General features: G+C 46.9%; 1 protein-coding gene across 2 annotated transcripts; it reads right to left on the bottom strand.

Annotated features, from left to right (window-relative positions):
• Window positions 1–431: 431 nt before the first annotated feature.
• Window positions 432–8,043, bottom strand: IP6K1 (inositol hexakisphosphate kinase 1). Of its 2 annotated transcripts, none has more exons than XM_009697160.1 (5): window positions 7,803–8,043; window positions 5,216–5,426; window positions 4,409–4,590; window positions 1,915–2,090; window positions 432–1,032 (listed from the first exon to the last, which is right to left on the bottom strand). In XM_009697160.1, exons 1-5 carry the CDS (start codon window positions 8,023–8,025, stop codon window positions 523–525), a joined length of 1,302 nt encoding a protein of 433 aa, XP_009695462.1. In that variant the 5' UTR covers window positions 8,026–8,043; the 3' UTR covers window positions 432–522. The 2 variants fall into 2 exon arrangements, with proteins under 2 accessions (XP_009695462.1, XP_009695461.1); XM_009697159.1 differs by having other exon boundaries at window positions 4,409–4,593; window positions 7,803–8,025.
• Window positions 8,044–16,193: the final 8,150 nt, after the last annotated feature.

Raw genomic sequence — 16,193 nt, 5'->3', positions numbered from 1 at the left:
AAAACCCAGGGCAGAGCTAGCGACGCCAAACACATGGACCAGCACCTGTGCTGCTCACTGTCAGCCCCACAGACGCTGCCAACTGTTAGTCAAGCACCCTTTCCAAATAACTCAGGAGAATTTCAAAGAGAAGGTGCTCTTGGGGGCTCCTGAGGCAGGCTGCTCCTTACGCCACAGCTCCAGCCCCCCAAAGATCCCCAGGCTCTCCTGTTTTCTCTTCCCTACATCCAGGTCCTCCCTCCAGAACGCACATGCGACGAGCGAAGAACCAGGACACCCAATACCCGGCAGGCATCTACAGAGCCTCCTCCAGAAGGCAGAGCTAGTGCGGTCAGAACCATCTGGTCGGCATGAGGAGCTCTTCCATCGTGCCTCCCCTCAGCTCTTCTATCCAAGTACATTTAAAAACAATGGAGCAATACAATTGTTTAAAACCAAAGTTGTCTGCTTTTTTTCCTGTGGTAGTAGGTGGTCTTGTCTGCTCCTCCCACCAGGACAAGAATAAGAGGCCGTAGCCCAGGGCTACTGGTTTTCCTCACGCATCTGTTCCATGATGTTGATGAGGCTTTCCAGCCCGAATACATAACCCATGTCGGGTCCGTCATGCACAGTGGGGTCATCACGAAAGCCTTTGAACGTGCTATGTGCAAAGTCAATCATACGCACATCCACCTTGGGTTGGGCCGAGGAGCCGGGCTCCATGCTGCCACCATCCTGAAGGCTCTCTGGGAGAGAGCTGTCCACCCGCTTCAGGCGCATTTCCGGCCGGTGCTCCGCAAACATCCCTGCCCTGCTGTCCTTCCCATCGTAAATGATGAGAAGGGAGCTGGAGTAGAAGCGGTAGGAAGCCTGTCTCTCCAAAACCGCCTTCAGGCTTCGCAGTTTGGCGAGGACAGGCTCAAAGAGGTCCTTGCGCAGCTCAATGCCATTGTGGAGATACTGGTAGAGGGCATTGCGGAAGCCCTCGATGGAAAGACCGCGTCCATAGTATTTATTCCTGCATAAGTAATGCCCTGTGTCCAGTTGATAGACCTAGAACACCAAAGGAAATGCACATCAAGTGGGAGCAAGAGGCTAAGGCCACACACAGAGAGCCCTGAGCTGTCCTGCACTGACAGGGCAGAGGGAACTCGTTCTGTCCTCACCATGCCCAAGGGGGAGCAGGAAACAGCTCTGCCTGTTCCCTGAATCCTAAAGCAGCTCATGGGTGCATCCCACAGGCATAGTCAGGGTGCCCAAGTTCTAGTTCTCTCCCAGGACACCCAAAAAGCAGCTCATCAGTCCAAGCATCCCCAAGAGCCATGACACAACAGACCCCGAGGCTTAAAAACTGAAGTCTTACGGTGACTCGGACAATCCTCTGGCAGCGGGAGCTGCCAACACATATTGCTGTTATTGTGTGGCAGGTGATTAACGAGGGGCCCTCATTGCATCAGAGTCTGTGGGCAGAGATCTGGATTACACGATCCTTCTGCGGGTGGGAAAGGAGTGACTATTGCACAACACCAGCAGCAAATCCTTGTGTGCAGGGCCTAGCCACAAGAGGAGAGCAACTTTTGAACTCACAATACAGTACAAAAGGAAATGTCAGCTGATGCTGGGACAGAAGGACACCTCCCTCCCTAGGCACCACGATTCTAGCTGAACACTAAGCCACAAAAATAATTTTATTAGAAAAATCTCCCAATTATCTGTGAACAAAGCCTGTTTTATCCAAAGCTGTTATCTCAGGAGAAGCAGGTTCCTTTGTTCTAGGCTTAGAAATGAAGACAAAAAGCACGTAGCATGAACACTGATGTACCTACCTGAAGTGGGAGACTCTGTAACTCAGCGCTCAGCAGAAAACACTAACTGGAAGGTCTAATGGGGCTGCAAAAAGGAACGTGCAGCACTTACAGCCTCAGAGATCCCTACCTGCATCCCACACACACGCACGCCCAAGGTGGCAGAAGTGCTCTGTTCACACTTTTTCATCTGCCGAGCAGCCTTCTCCTCAGACGCATCATCTCCGTGCTGTCTGGTCCCCATCTTCAGATCGAGTACGCAGGGAAGCTTGAAGTGATGCACTACGTTCTCCAACAAAAGGAACTCTGGGAGACGCGTCAAGGAGAGCTCACCCATCAGAGACACCGCCTGCCAGGGCCACCACAGACAGGGACTTTGACCAGCATGAGATAGGGTCAGGCAACAAACAAATAGGAACCAAAGAACAGACAGAACGAACCACTTGGGGAGATGAAGAAAAGGACAAAATCCAAAAAGTGGTGCCCAGGCTTTGAAGGTTGGTAGAAGAAATCATCCTGGAAAGTGGAATGGCCAACAGCAAGCCAGGAGATCACATGCAGGCGTACTGGAAGCTCAGCAGAGGGAACCAAAGAGTAAAACGCTAGTGTCGGGAAAGACAACAGTATGCCAGTAAGAATTGCTGATACGTTACGGGAGAGCTTAAAGTCTAACCAAATTAGCAATTTAACCATATGGATAAACAATACAATTCCCACAGACTGAAAACTCCAGGCTCAAGTAATAGCACAGTACTGTTGCTATCGGCCTGCCCAGAACAGCAACGCTGCCTGACACACAGAGGGAAACCGGGAAGGCTACAAAGACAGGAAACAGAACAGTAACGGCAGCCTTCAACTACCAGCACGCATAACGGGCAAACCCTCCGTTACAGCACAGCGCTGAGAACAAACCCAAGACAATCCATGCAGCAGCTTGTCCCAAAGGGAAAAAAACAACCCTGAAGTTTGCCCGAAGTAGCCCTGCAGGGCACGGTTCAACACATTATGCTGAAACAGCAGCCAGAGCACTGCTAGATTAAACCTGCAATGAAGTTTAACGTTTAGAAAAATCTATCATCAACTATGTTTCATTTTGAAAGAGGAACTTCATAAAAATAAGGAAGTGTGATTACAGAGAACAGGACAGCCGAAGAGAATTACTTCTGTGTAAGTGATGCAGGCTATTTAAAAATAAAAGTTGGAGGCTCAAAGCACACGTTTGAGAATAGGAATAGGAAGCCCACACAGTTAAAATGATGAAGAATACAGCTATTAAAAGTAAGTTCGTTTCTATGTGAGGAAAACAGAATCAAGCTCCAGCAGGTGGAACAAAAAAAAAAACACCACACACCACAAAACAACACACAAACAACCCACAAGCTGGCAAGTTCAAGACAAAAGCATGAGAAATCATTTGTGAAGGCACAGAAAATAACAAATCTATCTTCCACCATATGAAGAAGCCAGCCAGATTGCCCAAAGAGTTTAAAGACAAAGTATAAAAGCAGCTACAGGGGAGGGGGGTGGGATGGGGGTGTGTGAAGAGACATCCTAAAAAGAGAAATAAGATTAATATTTTCCTTGTTTACCAGGGAAGAGCTCATGGGATTCCCAAGCCAGAACTCTCTTTTGTGAGGTTCAGAGAATTCTCAAACTGAAATGCCAAGACAAGAGATCACACGTCGAACAGATGAGACATGTAAGTCATTTAACATTGCCTTAATATCAGGCAACTGAACAGGGACTACCGCAACGCTGATTTGCGGAGAGCTGAGGAAGTACAAACTAGCCTGACTGGTCTTACAGCCAAAGTCACCAGCAGGGTCTTTGTGTGGAGATCCATGCTGTTCGAGAAGTGAACTAGTGAGATGACAAGCTTGCTCCAAGTATTAAGTTGCTCAAGGTTGCAAAAGTGAGGAACAGTTGTGAAAAATTCCACAAGGATCTTAGGAGACTGACTTGGCCATCAAATGGGCGGGCAAAATTCACTGAAGTTTACCCACAAGATGGTAAACATAAGGAGAAAAAGATTGTTGATGAATAAAGCAATGTGTTTTGAGACAACTGTTACCAGTCAGGAATTGGATCCTGGGGCAATGAAATAGCATTTAGAACAAAAGAGTGTGTTAGCAATTATGAGGGAGAGAAGACACAACAGCATTAAACACCAGTGGAAATCTCTGGTTCACCTGCATCTACCATATTGTGTGCAGTTCTGGTCACTGTCTCCAGAAGGATACAGTAGAACTGGAGGAAAAGAAAGGTGACAAGGACAAAAGGACAAACATAGCTCACTCCCGAGGGATTACTGAACAGGGCAGACCTGCACGACACGAAAAACTGCAATTCAAAATACAAGTCAACAGAGAGATGGACCAGAGAAGAAAAAAAAAAATATAGGATCCAGTCAGAAACATAGCCTCTTTGAGCATCAGCGTCAGACATCAGTGTCACTGTATGGGAAACAGGAAGGAATAGTAAAAAGAAACACATAATACAACTTTGGTTGTATGAAGGATAGGAAAGCCAAAGGAAATGCAGGCCTAGCTGCCTCAGGCACACATGTGGAAGGCCAGGGCAGCAGCAGCAACCTGACACACTCAGTTCTGCTTCCCAAAGGATACTGTAGAGTTTTCGGTCCTTGGACTCTGATCGCATGCGGCTCAGCTGCTGCTTATGACAGCGCAGGCTCCAGGGGTTATAGCTGATCTTTTCAGAGCTCAGACCGCTGTTCCCATCCAACATCTGAAATGGAACATCTGAATGGATGTGCAAGTCCACCCTGGGACTCTTCGTTTCCTGGATGCTGCTGGTAAAAAGACAGAATAAACTTGCCTGTTAGAATCCATGTGTTCTCCAGATACCTGAACTATCACATCCTCCCCTTGCACACAACTATCTCCTGTTCCTTCTCCTGCTGCACACTTCACACAACACAAACCTTAACAGCAAATCCTTGCTAATATCCTGGGCTGTGGACCCACTGTCAAGGACCTGGTCTATCTAACATCTCTGCTAGGTTGTATCGTAATTGATAGAGTAAGCAGGAACATTCGTTTCTCACGGAGCTCTGGTTGGTGTGAGGAGTAGACACCTGTATTCAAAGTACTGTTGGAAGAAACCTCTGGGTTAATAAACCAGGTAGACTGAAGAATGTTTGAATCTGCTCCACATGCTTTGGTTCCACATCCAATAAACTGCCACGGGTTATCCTGTGTCAGAAGCATTTCACATGATGGATGAGGTCATTGTGAACCCACCAAAACTCCTGATGCAGTCTGCAGTGCCACAGTGTGCCAGGTTAGCAAGTGCAAGACAGCCTGGCCACTGTATGGAAGTGCAAAATGCCCTCTACAAAAGGAGCACCAGAGCTGAAAGGGGAAGAGAGATTTCCTGCTCATCACATTGTCACTGGGCCCTCAAAGTTTTACCTTTCAGTGCTGTCACTGGCCAGCCCAGGCTTTTCTTCCTTGTGCTCAGTGCCACTGCTTGATCTGTGAAGGCTCCGACGCGAGTGCTTGCGTCGTGGCTGGTCCCTCTCTGGCATATCATCCTGCTCCAGAGCCTCATTCTCCACGTAGGGATAGGCCACCAGGTTAATGTAGCCATCACTGTCTCCCTCAAAACAGACAGATACCACACCTGCCAGAGAGAAGCGACATGTCAGCTCTTGTTTCTCAGGGGAAGGAATACAGAACTCACTAGCACCCAAATGTTCAAGGAGAGAGGAAAATGTAGCTGCTGGAGCAACAAAGCAAATCCAGAGCAATGAAAGGAGGTTTAACATTACCAGAACCCAAACGTTGTTATCACAGCACAGCAGAGAAATCCTCCAAATAGTGCTCTGTGTTGCTACCTGAGCGAACAGTCGGCAGCAGCAGGGGAAGCTCTGCCGCTCACCGGAAATTAAGGACAAAAGCGCAGCTGGTAGCCTGAGGGGTGTGATTATTTCCTTCCATTCAGTCTTGCAGCAAATGTCAAACTGGAGAAAGCCAAGGACAGCCTACCAAGATGTTGATGGGGGCAAAGCATACAAAATACATATCTAGTTCATTTGGCTAAGTATCTATGTCCTGCAGAAGCATTTCTGCTGTTGACAAGGACATCACTGGCCAAGGAAGAGTGTGCTTTCCCTGCTAAAGGAGCTCTCCAGCATCTGAGCTATGAATTACAGAGCTCTGAGGCTGAGGTGACACCTGCCCCTCTTATCACAAGTCAGCCAGTGTTGCAGAAAAGGGATCTGCAAGGTCCCAGAGCTTCCTAGCAATAAAAACTTGGAAGTAAAACTACATCAGCCAGGTGCAGGCAAGCAGGACCATTTGTGTGTTGTCCAGTTTTACCTTCTGAAGGCTCCTGGAAAGCACCATAGTCCAAGGGAAGGTATAGATCTTTCACAGCACGGATTCTGAATATATCTAGCTCGGCCAGCCACAGAGCAGGACTGCTGATGCTTCTAGTTAGGGCTGACTTTTTCATCTCTGCGACTCCCCCAGCCCTGAAAATGAGGCTATCAGCCCAACTCCTAACTTGCAGTGACAAAAATCTTTTGTTAGCTTGTTACCAGTATGGAATAGCTGCCAGGAGTATCAGATGCTAGATGCGCTGAATCAAATGATTCATCACAAACGTGAGGAAACCTTGCACTGCTCCATTGATGCAGGTCATCATGTTACCGTCCTTTCTTTTTCCTTATCTGCACAGACAATGCTAACAAGGTTCAGACGGCCCAACACGACTTCAGAGCAGTTCAGGACTCCAGTGTGTCACTACATAATTGCCACTCCAAGGGCTCTGGCTGCCTGGATGTGCTCCTCAAGATCTCTCTGTGAAAAGGCAATCATACAGTAACATCCGAGTGCCCAGACAGGAAATATCATCCCCAATATTCCTCTCCCCCAGATCAGTAGGAACAATTTCTGGGACTATCAGGAAACTGCATGGGACTCTCAGATGAAATACCACATGGGGGTGGAGGTGCACATCCTATGCCTGTAGGCTACCAGGAAGTATCTGACTTCAAGACAACAGGTCTCCATCTGGACTATCAGCTTCATCAGTTTTAAATACATCCCCCAAGGAAAGTCTGACATCGTATCAATTCTAGCAACTACACAGGCTTCAGCTGAGACTTCTGATGGGTCACTAGAGCACCATATGGCCCCGGAGTGGCTTGAGGGCACAAGAGGACCTGTCTGTTGGAGACTGTATCTTTCATTCACGACCTGCGTACAGACACAGGTAGGAAAGCTGACACTGCTTTGAGACCTTCAGGCTGCAGCCAGATCAAATGGCAAGACCCTGAACAGATGGTGGTCCCAGCTGTCTGTGAAGCACCGTCTTCCCAATGCCATGTGGTGACAAAAAAGCAGAGGCAAGAGTAATGCCGAGTCCCCCAGAAGGCTACCTGCCAGTGTCACCATCCTGAACACAAACGCACACGGCTGAAAGCATATCGAGCTTCTGAAAGACACAGATGAGCTGTCAACCTCCCACAACGATACAGACACTGGAAAATTCCATTCCTTCAAAGCAGCTGGGGACAAGTCTTCACCTCAGTGCTGGGAAAGCAATGCTTCCTGCTTCAGCACCTTTCTGATATGGGTCCACAGAAGCGATAGGATGAGGAAGCAATAAATTACGGGACTGGAATGTGCAAGTGCTCAGTATACGATCTAACTTCATTTGCCCAAGGTCAAGGCTGTAATTGACAATAACTTGGTAGTAAAATTACTTCAGTTACACAACTATAACCTTAAGCTTCAGACTACAACTGTCACATTGCATACTCTCTGTTTAGAAAGAGGAGCACATTAAACTCTGCATGCCTACCAAAACAAAAAAAAAAAAAAGGACTTCCTCCTTTCCAAGCACTCCTATCAAATTGCTAGCCTGCAAAAGAGAAATAAAAACAATAAATAAAATGACACCAAAAGACAGAAAGTTTTGGTAGTCACAGGAATATGAGAGGACAGGTTCTTGAAGCATGTAACTGCATTTTGGAATGACAACAGGCCTCACCTTTGTATTCAGGTGTGAACTCCTTCATTTCTGGGGGCAGAGATTCATAGAAGCGTTGTTCTCTGGTAATGAGGGGCTTGCAGACAGTATGGTCGTCGTAGCGCATCATGCTGCTGTGGCCACCCACTTGGTGAATGAAAGGCTCCAGCAGGACCCCCCGGTCTCCAGATCGAGTGGCATTCTTGCCATACTTGCCCACTTCCATGGTTTGACAAACACACATTGCGTTGGGCACCAGTTGCACTCTTGGACCATGGGGAGAGCCACATGGGCTGGGAGGGGTAGCTCAGCAGCGGTCAGGCAGCCACAGGGGAGAAGTCCTGGCAATCTGCTTCCTTACAACAATCTGAAAAAGCAAAGGAGATTCCTGTGAACAGAGGACCACTTGCATTCACTCCCTGCTGGCTCAGAAAAGTTTTTGGTATTTATTTATATCCATAACTGTTCCTCTTCTCTGTTTACAACCCACTTGTTCCAACGGGCTCCCCACTACCTCTTTAATCCTACAGGTAAACACACACTAATTTGGTGGCGGTCTCATCTAAAGCTTCTGCAATAGGGTTGACAAGAGACAGGGAAAGGAGGAGATACGAGTATTTTGAGCCTCCCATCTTTAGAAAATACTATTTCCTTTCTTTAGTTCATTTTATCAGTAAGGCAACGTGATAATGGAGCACAAACCACGACCTCCAGCACAATTAAAACCAAGCCCACACCTGCCTATCAGTCACAGTGACTGACACAGGCAGAACAAACATTTCAAGAAGCTGAATTCTACTCCTTGTGCCGCTGCATTTTTAACATCTAAACGACTAAATAATTCCTGTTCACCTGCTACTCTAACACTGTTTGCTCCTTTGTTGACTTGCTTCTCTTCAAGCTAAGACATGAAAGACTCTCAGAATAAGACACTCTGCTGCTGTGCGTATGCTGTAACCGAATGGAGTCCACTTGGATTCTCTCCTTTATTACTCTAAGCCCTTCAGGACAACAACTATTTCCTGAAGGTTTCACAGCACCCACATGCACAACAGGTCTCCAATCTCTTAGAGGCAGGCAAGAGACACCGCTAAATCCAAATGAGATTAGAAGTGCTTTGGAGAAGACAGATGCTTTTTTAATGTTTGCAGAGTGCCCGACACAGCCATAGGATGATGGAAAAGTAAAGCCGTCCAAATTCTCTCCAGATGATTTGCCCTTTCCAGCTTAGATCATAGCTGCTCCTGAGGCTGCTGGGGAAAGCACCACAGGTTTCCTCACAACGATGAGTCATCCAAAGCCTTTGGTACAAGGAACCACATGGTGACTACAGTTTCTGAGTTCATCAAACATCCAGTTTCTTACCACAGCCACAGCCGAGGGCAATAATTCAAGAACTGAGGGTTCTCGGAGGCCTGAAGAAGGGACATGTTCAGGCTGTTCCTCATCTGGCCACGGGATGTCTCCGCAGCTACACAACACTGCCAGGCTGGGGGAGTTCGGGATGAAGACGGGCTCTTCTCCCTCCCCTCCAATTCAATCCTCTAAGAGATGCAGCTCAAGAGATTCAAAGGGAGGGGCGATACTTCATAACACGTTTAACTCAATCTAACCCAAAAGCTCCCTGCAACAGGACGATGCTTCTCTCTCCCTGTCCGCTCGTTCCTGCTCGCTCCCTCGCACTGGATTTTGGGATAGTATGAGTGTACGTACATTCGAGTTGAATCATCTCACTGATCCGATGGAAAACATTTCCTTTTGTGGTTACGTGACCACACAACTACAGTCAGCGTAAGGGGAACAATATGAGTATTTAGCTGGCTTTTAAGGTTGGGGGCAGGGAATAGGAGAGGGGGGGAAAAAAAAGCAAACATCAACACAGATGGTCCCTCTCTGTAGCAACTCATATCAAAGTCTCTTCAAGGTATCCTTCAAAGTCTCCATCTCCTAAACTCACTCACAGCCCAAGTTGTATCACAAAGACAAAAACATGCTGTGGACTCCTCCCCTCTTATTTGCTTTATCAACAGGAAGAAACTTCAGCAGCAGAGGCTTGCTTACATCATGTATGTTTTAGTTTGGTTTAATGGTAGTTAACATCCAAGAACAAGCAAGGTACCAGCATCTGCAACAGATCAGCAATACACAGATTTCAGATGAATGCTTTACAGACTTAAAATCTCCGCTTGCTGACGCAGCTTTGTCTTGGATTCAGTTTCTATTATTTTGCCAATGACTCAAGTAGAGTTTTCAGTTATTCCAAACAATATAGAGGACAAGTTTAACCTCACGCTTTCCTGTAGTTTAAACTTCACAGGACAAGAGAAATAAGAGATTCATCTGTGTGGTAACAGTTGTCATACTCAGGAGACACGCATATGATGCTCAGGTCTGGTACTAGCCCCAGATTTCACTGAAAGCCAATCACAAAATGTCTCAGGGTCTCAGTTCTGCCAGTGACAGAAAGCAGTACTATTATCCATACTTTAGAGAAGGGGCATTATCTAAACAGACTCATTAGCTTCAGACACCTTCACTAACTTCAGGTGGAGATCACAAACACCCAGGCAGACACACACACTCCCCAAGGTCCATGCAGACTTCTCGCAGTTGGAGTGCCTCACCTGGGGGCTACAGGCAGATTTTGGCCATCAGAGCAAGAGATCTGAATCCTTTGCCTACTTTCAGCAGCCTTCTTCCCTGAAGGTGAGCAACAACAAAGCATATGCCACCTGAATTATTCTGAGGACAGCAGCCACCCACTCTGCAGAGTACCTCAAGCCTTCTCCACTGCATGGCCTAGAGATAACCCATGAGATGACTGCAGTCATCCAAGGGGTCCTGGGAAAGAGGCAATGAAAACAGGCTGCAGCCACCAAGAAGCATCCCAGGCTCACTGCCAAGTACCCCACTGTCCCCAAGAAAATCCAACATGACGAGTTTTGGATGTGCAGGCACACCTGGGAGGCAGTGACAGCCACAAAAAAAAAAAAACACACCACATTCTGTGGCCGTGACACAGAAGGAGGAGCTGGGCACCAGGTGGGGAGAGACTCCAAACCCAGTTACGACTGCTCCACATATTCATTCATCGCCAAAGAGACCGGTGATATAGCCAGTATTTTCCCACATACAAGTGAATGTGAGAAAACATACTTTGTGGCAAATAGCATTTCAGAGACAACATTTTTAAACAGGAAGCTATCTACAGGGCTTGAAAAACAGACACTTTGGAGCTCAGATACAGCTTACTGTTTTTCATCAGACTAACTCAAAGTAAAGGGTTATTAGTAAACATGGACAGTATCCATAAATAAAGTCAGAACAATCCCAGCAGCTTTAAACAAATATAAAGCAGAAAATTATTTGAAGGCCTAAATATTACTCATCCTTCCTCTGTTAAACAAAGGCATGGGTTCAACTATTTTAGCTGGCTTGTAAAATTCCAAGTCCTCCCAATTATACCGTAAAATGCAGTGCACAATCCACCCAACAGCTTGAGGAAGACCAGTTCATCCAAGCAGATCCTTTGGTATCCTCCACCACCACCGCTATAGCTCAAATAGCAGTAAAACATTCAGCATCCTCCCTTCCAACAGACTGATCTATAGTTAGCAAGACAGATTGCCCATCAAGCCCACCTCGCGAGAGGTGGGGGTTGAGGTTCAGGAGCAGAGTTGTTGGTGACTGCAGAAGGACATACCATATCCCATATTCCATGATCCTCCCCAGTAAAACACTCTCGTACTGAAAGAGAATTTGCTCTACAATATTTAAGTCTAGATACCTGTCCGTCAGTGTATCTGCTCCAAATTTGAACTGCATAGCTCACTGTTCAAACATTTACTTTTTAGCAGGATGGGCACAAAGAAGAGCAGTAAGCTGCATTTTCTTGTAGTAATGCACAAAATATTTCCAAACAAAAGTCAGGAAGGCACACAAGGTAACTCTACCCTTCCTAACCATTAAGTGGGGTAAACCCTGCCCCCAATACCAACATTACCATCCAGCATGGACTACAACCCTCCCCAGAAGCAAACAGTGCGATGCTCTTGAAGACCCAGCCAGAACACTCTTAAATATTACTGAACCCTGGCTGAAGACTACCAATGTTTTACCAGACCACCACCTGAATGAAGGAGATGCCTGCTCCTGCCAGTTCACAGCACCCAGAGCATCGCCACCTGAGGATGCCGGCACAGGAACAAGGGAGTGGAACGAGCAGGGGTGTCCTCTTTGATGGTGTAACTTAGGGTGATGGGGAAACTAGCCTCTGAGGTCACCACACACTTGAGAGGTAGGGGCAGAAACCTGCACCGCAACAGGTATGAGAAGTACTGCAGACTGCACCACAATGCTGATGTTCCCACTCTTCATAAGCTGTCCTGTACGGGAACACTGGGAATGCCTCATGAGTCACTATTAAAGCTATTTTACAAAAAAAAAAAAGAGAACAAAGATTTAAAATTGTGATGTATTACACAGCAAGAAAGCTGGCTGAATTAAACACTGTTGACTCATGCCTTCATTGTAAGCAGTTTGCATGTCCGTCTTCCCAGCATCACCTTGCTGCAGCTCCTAGGACTGTGGCCAGCCCTCAGGACCCGAGGTGCTGAAGACCAAGGCAGATGGTCATCAATGATACTGGAGCCGGGCCACAGGCGAGGGATAAATACTGACCTCAAGGGCACACTGACAGAAGTTGCACTTCCCCTTAACAACCCCAAAGCAGTCAGAAGCAAAGCACAAGAATACAAGATACCAGTATAGCAGGCAAGAGGACTACAGCATTTGGCCAATGGGTATCTGGTGACTGCTAGAACTGTTAGCAAAGAAAAGCAGCAGGTAGCATCCACGCTCAAAAGCATGGTGTTTTCTAGACATGCTGGATTGGGTGCCCCCAACTTCTACAGAAGAAAATCCAGTCTAAGAGAAAAAAAAAGAAAAAAAAGAGCATCTCCCACTGCGCTATGAGATCAGCTTCCCAGCACAAAAGCTAACCCACAGGCCTGAGACATGTCTGACTAGTCAGCAGAAAATGGAGATGACCCCTGGGACCTGGGCAGACAACACAACTCTCCAAGAACCTGCAGCAACATTTAGGATGTAACTAGAAACATTTGGCCAGTGTCGTATCCAGGAAGCTACAAACCTTCCTAGCCTGCCTGAGCACACAGCTTTGAATCCTGAGCCTTCCCCTGCATCTTGTCCAACACTTGAACTATTACCAAATACAGCCCTTTATGGACACGCTGTCTTCACCAAGGCAAGTGTGGCTCTTCAGATCGAGGCCAGATAGCAGAATACAATCCATATGCGTCCATCAAAAGTGAAAGAAGTCTTAAGAAAAGCTGCTGAAGAATGCCAGCTGAGGAAGAGAAAGCCAACAGCGAGGCTGGTGGAGGAACTGCAATAAACAAGGCCAGGGAGAGGACAACAGCCACTAATAGGTGAGCTCCACACTACGCCATGAGCGGAACAAAAGCACGCTTCCTTCACCAATACCTTCCCTGCCTCAACAACACAGCACAAATGCACCAACTGCTGAAGTGTGCACAAGGAAAGAGCCTAATCTACTTTAAGACAGAGCTTGATTGAACTTACAGAAAGGACCACATGGAAAATAAAATTAAGCTTGTAATATGAGTCCTTAGGCATACCCTATGTTGCTGTCTCCTAGAGATCTCAAGGAAGACTATTTGTGCCATACTACCACGCTAATCACAAAGCTTCAGCACTTCTGCCAGTAGCCTGCGAGACCAAGAATTTTCTCCTCTTCCTAAGAAAGGAGCGGAAGCCAAGCCTTTTCAGCTCTTTCTGAAGAAAGAAAGGCTGAGCTATGCACTTTTAACCATGGCTGGAATTCCTAAACCACTTGTTAAAACCAATGCCTAGATCTGGGGTTAAAGAAAGCTTTTTTCTTAGAGGTCAGATTAGCAGGAATTGCAGAGGCCCTTCTGCTGGCACCTACACATAAAGCATGACATGCTTTCAAAGAGGGATGATGTACCTGAAGTCCTTGCTAGGGATCCAGACCCAGGGCACAGACAATACCCATTTTCTCACACTGGTGTGCTACAGTGGTAGCTTCTCTGGGTTGTTTGTGGGTTTTTTTGGGTTTTTTTTTGTTTGTTTGTTTTTTAAAGCCAAGCCTTAGCACACAACAGTGCATAGAGAAAGTCTGTCACGTTTAGCAACATATGGAGCAGGTGCTCTGCAACACTTTGTGAACATCTGTCATGCAGCTGTCTGCAAGTGAGAGTAACCCAAGCCAGGGCTCAAATGGCCTCTTCCAGCTTATGTTCCTGTTCAACCTGATGCTGGAAACGCTGGTACTACTGCCATAGCATCAGGTTGGGGAGCGGGAGAGGCCAGCATGTAACAGGGATGATATAAGCTGATTTAATTATCTTGCTGCTCTTTTCTCCAGGCTTCCCCCTCTTCAGTGGAGAAATGCAGTGCATTGGCAGGAGGGGACCCTGCCAGTCCTTGTCACCACTATCAGTGTCACTGCAAAGGGGAGGCTGCAGGAAGGTCCAGCCCTGGTCTGGTCACCACCACTCCTTCCTCTCCAGTGGACAGGGAGGACAAGCAAGAGGGAGCTGAGCTGCTGAATCCTGCTGCACCTTGCCACAAATATACCCTGCCTCAGTAAAGGGCACCTTCCTTCTCTGTTCAGAAGCACTGGCTTCAGTCCAAGCCTGAGAACTTCCATAGCAGCAAGACCTGATCGAATACGTACATTAACAAAAGGTTGCTTTATCAGTACCAGCCCAGAAGATTTTCTTCCAAGCTTGTGCCTAGGAGAACAGGGTCATCCAATACCAGCTCTGCATTTTATAGGAGAGATGAGAATACAACACACGCTTTCTAGAGAAGAGCTTAGGGAAGATCAATGCTTGTGAGGCCTCATTGCTCAGCTTTCTGTGAGCTAATTTCTGGCTTCTCTTCATTTACAAAGAGGGAAAAAAGTCTCCGCTGGATACAGGTTATTTTTAAATTATTCCAACACAAATGCCGCTGTTCAGCACAGCTCTCAGATCCAACAGTCAGAGACAGAAAGGAATTTACTTTCAACAGTCACAAATCATAAGGAATCCACATAACCCACCAAGAAATGTCATTTATTGAATTCACACAAGGGAAGAGGCTCAGAAAACTCAACAGGCTCAGCAGCAGCAAACTGTAGTCCTTGCATTCATAGCAGGGAGGAAAAAGGAAAAAAAAAAAAAATCACATCAATCCCACTGAAGAGGTTTGGCTCAAAGATTAACTTGGAAAGAATCTGTAATTCAACTTACAGACTGAATAAGCAGAGGGAACAATTTCACCTCCTGCCTCAAAAATCCTGTATTTAAAATTTTCATCACTGCTGGTAATAAAGCATATCTGCTCTTCAGTCACACTTTGGCCTCCTTCCCAACAGTGAGGATTAAATAAGCCAGCCACATCCCTAAGGAAGTCCTGAAGGACTGCACGATCATCCAGGTAACTCCACCCAAATGCCTCCCCAGTAGGAAGATGACAGAACAACTATGCTGAGTTCAGCATGAGGAGGAGTATGTTCAGAAACACTACACTTTCACGTCAGCTGTGGGTAACGAATTCTACAACCTCAACAGCATCAGAAGGTGGGACAGATGAGCAGGTAAATGCACAAAGTTCATCTGCTGACACTAAGAGAATGAGTCAGAGCTGGTGGTGCTTGTGCTGAACCAGAGGACAAACACACCACACAGCAAGCCACTGCTGGCAGAGAAAAGGAAGGTGTGATTTTCTGGTAACACACACAGAGCTTAGCCAGATGGATGGCACCAGCCAGATGCTCAGTGCCAGGGAGGCAGCCCCACCAAACAGACGAGAATCCACCGCAATCAGATGAATGGTAGTCTCGGGTCTGTGCCACAACAGGGATGAAGAGAACAACTGGCACCTCCTAAGTTCTTACCTCCTCTTCTCCTGGTTAAAAATGCCCCAGAAGTCCTTGGAGGTGTCAAGGCCAGAGCCAAGGAAGTCAGTTTGGCCTAATCAGCTACAGAGTAACTGCTGGCCCCCGAGCTGGAAAGATGCTGCTATCATACACACATACAAGCACCTCTGGAGCTTAAGCTCCCACTCACACCTCTACACAGAGTTGACAAGTAGAAATGGTTGTGCACCTTCGGCTTGTGTCCCTCAGGCTCCTAGCCAGTACAGACACCTGGAAGATTGGTGGGAAGATGGGACAAAATCCTCCCAGTCTGCATAAGAACAAGAGGAAGCCTCCAGCGAAAGCACCAAAATCCCAGAAAAGGGAAGTACTTGTGCAGCAATAAAAACAGTTTTCAGGCTTGAGAGGGTGGTTGACAGGAATGGAAAGGAGGAATTAATGTGCTGCATCTTACACCTGCCACACACAGGAAGCAAAGCACA

This window comes from Cariama cristata, unplaced genomic scaffold, assembly GCF_000690535.1.
Source record: "Cariama cristata isolate BGI_N322 unplaced genomic scaffold, ASM69053v1 scaffold39393, whole genome shotgun sequence".
Classification (NCBI taxonomy): Eukaryota; Metazoa; Chordata; class Aves; order Cariamiformes; family Cariamidae; genus Cariama; species Cariama cristata.
The sequence above is the reverse complement of the archived record's forward strand: the minus strand, read 5'-3'. Positions and strand labels throughout refer to the sequence as shown.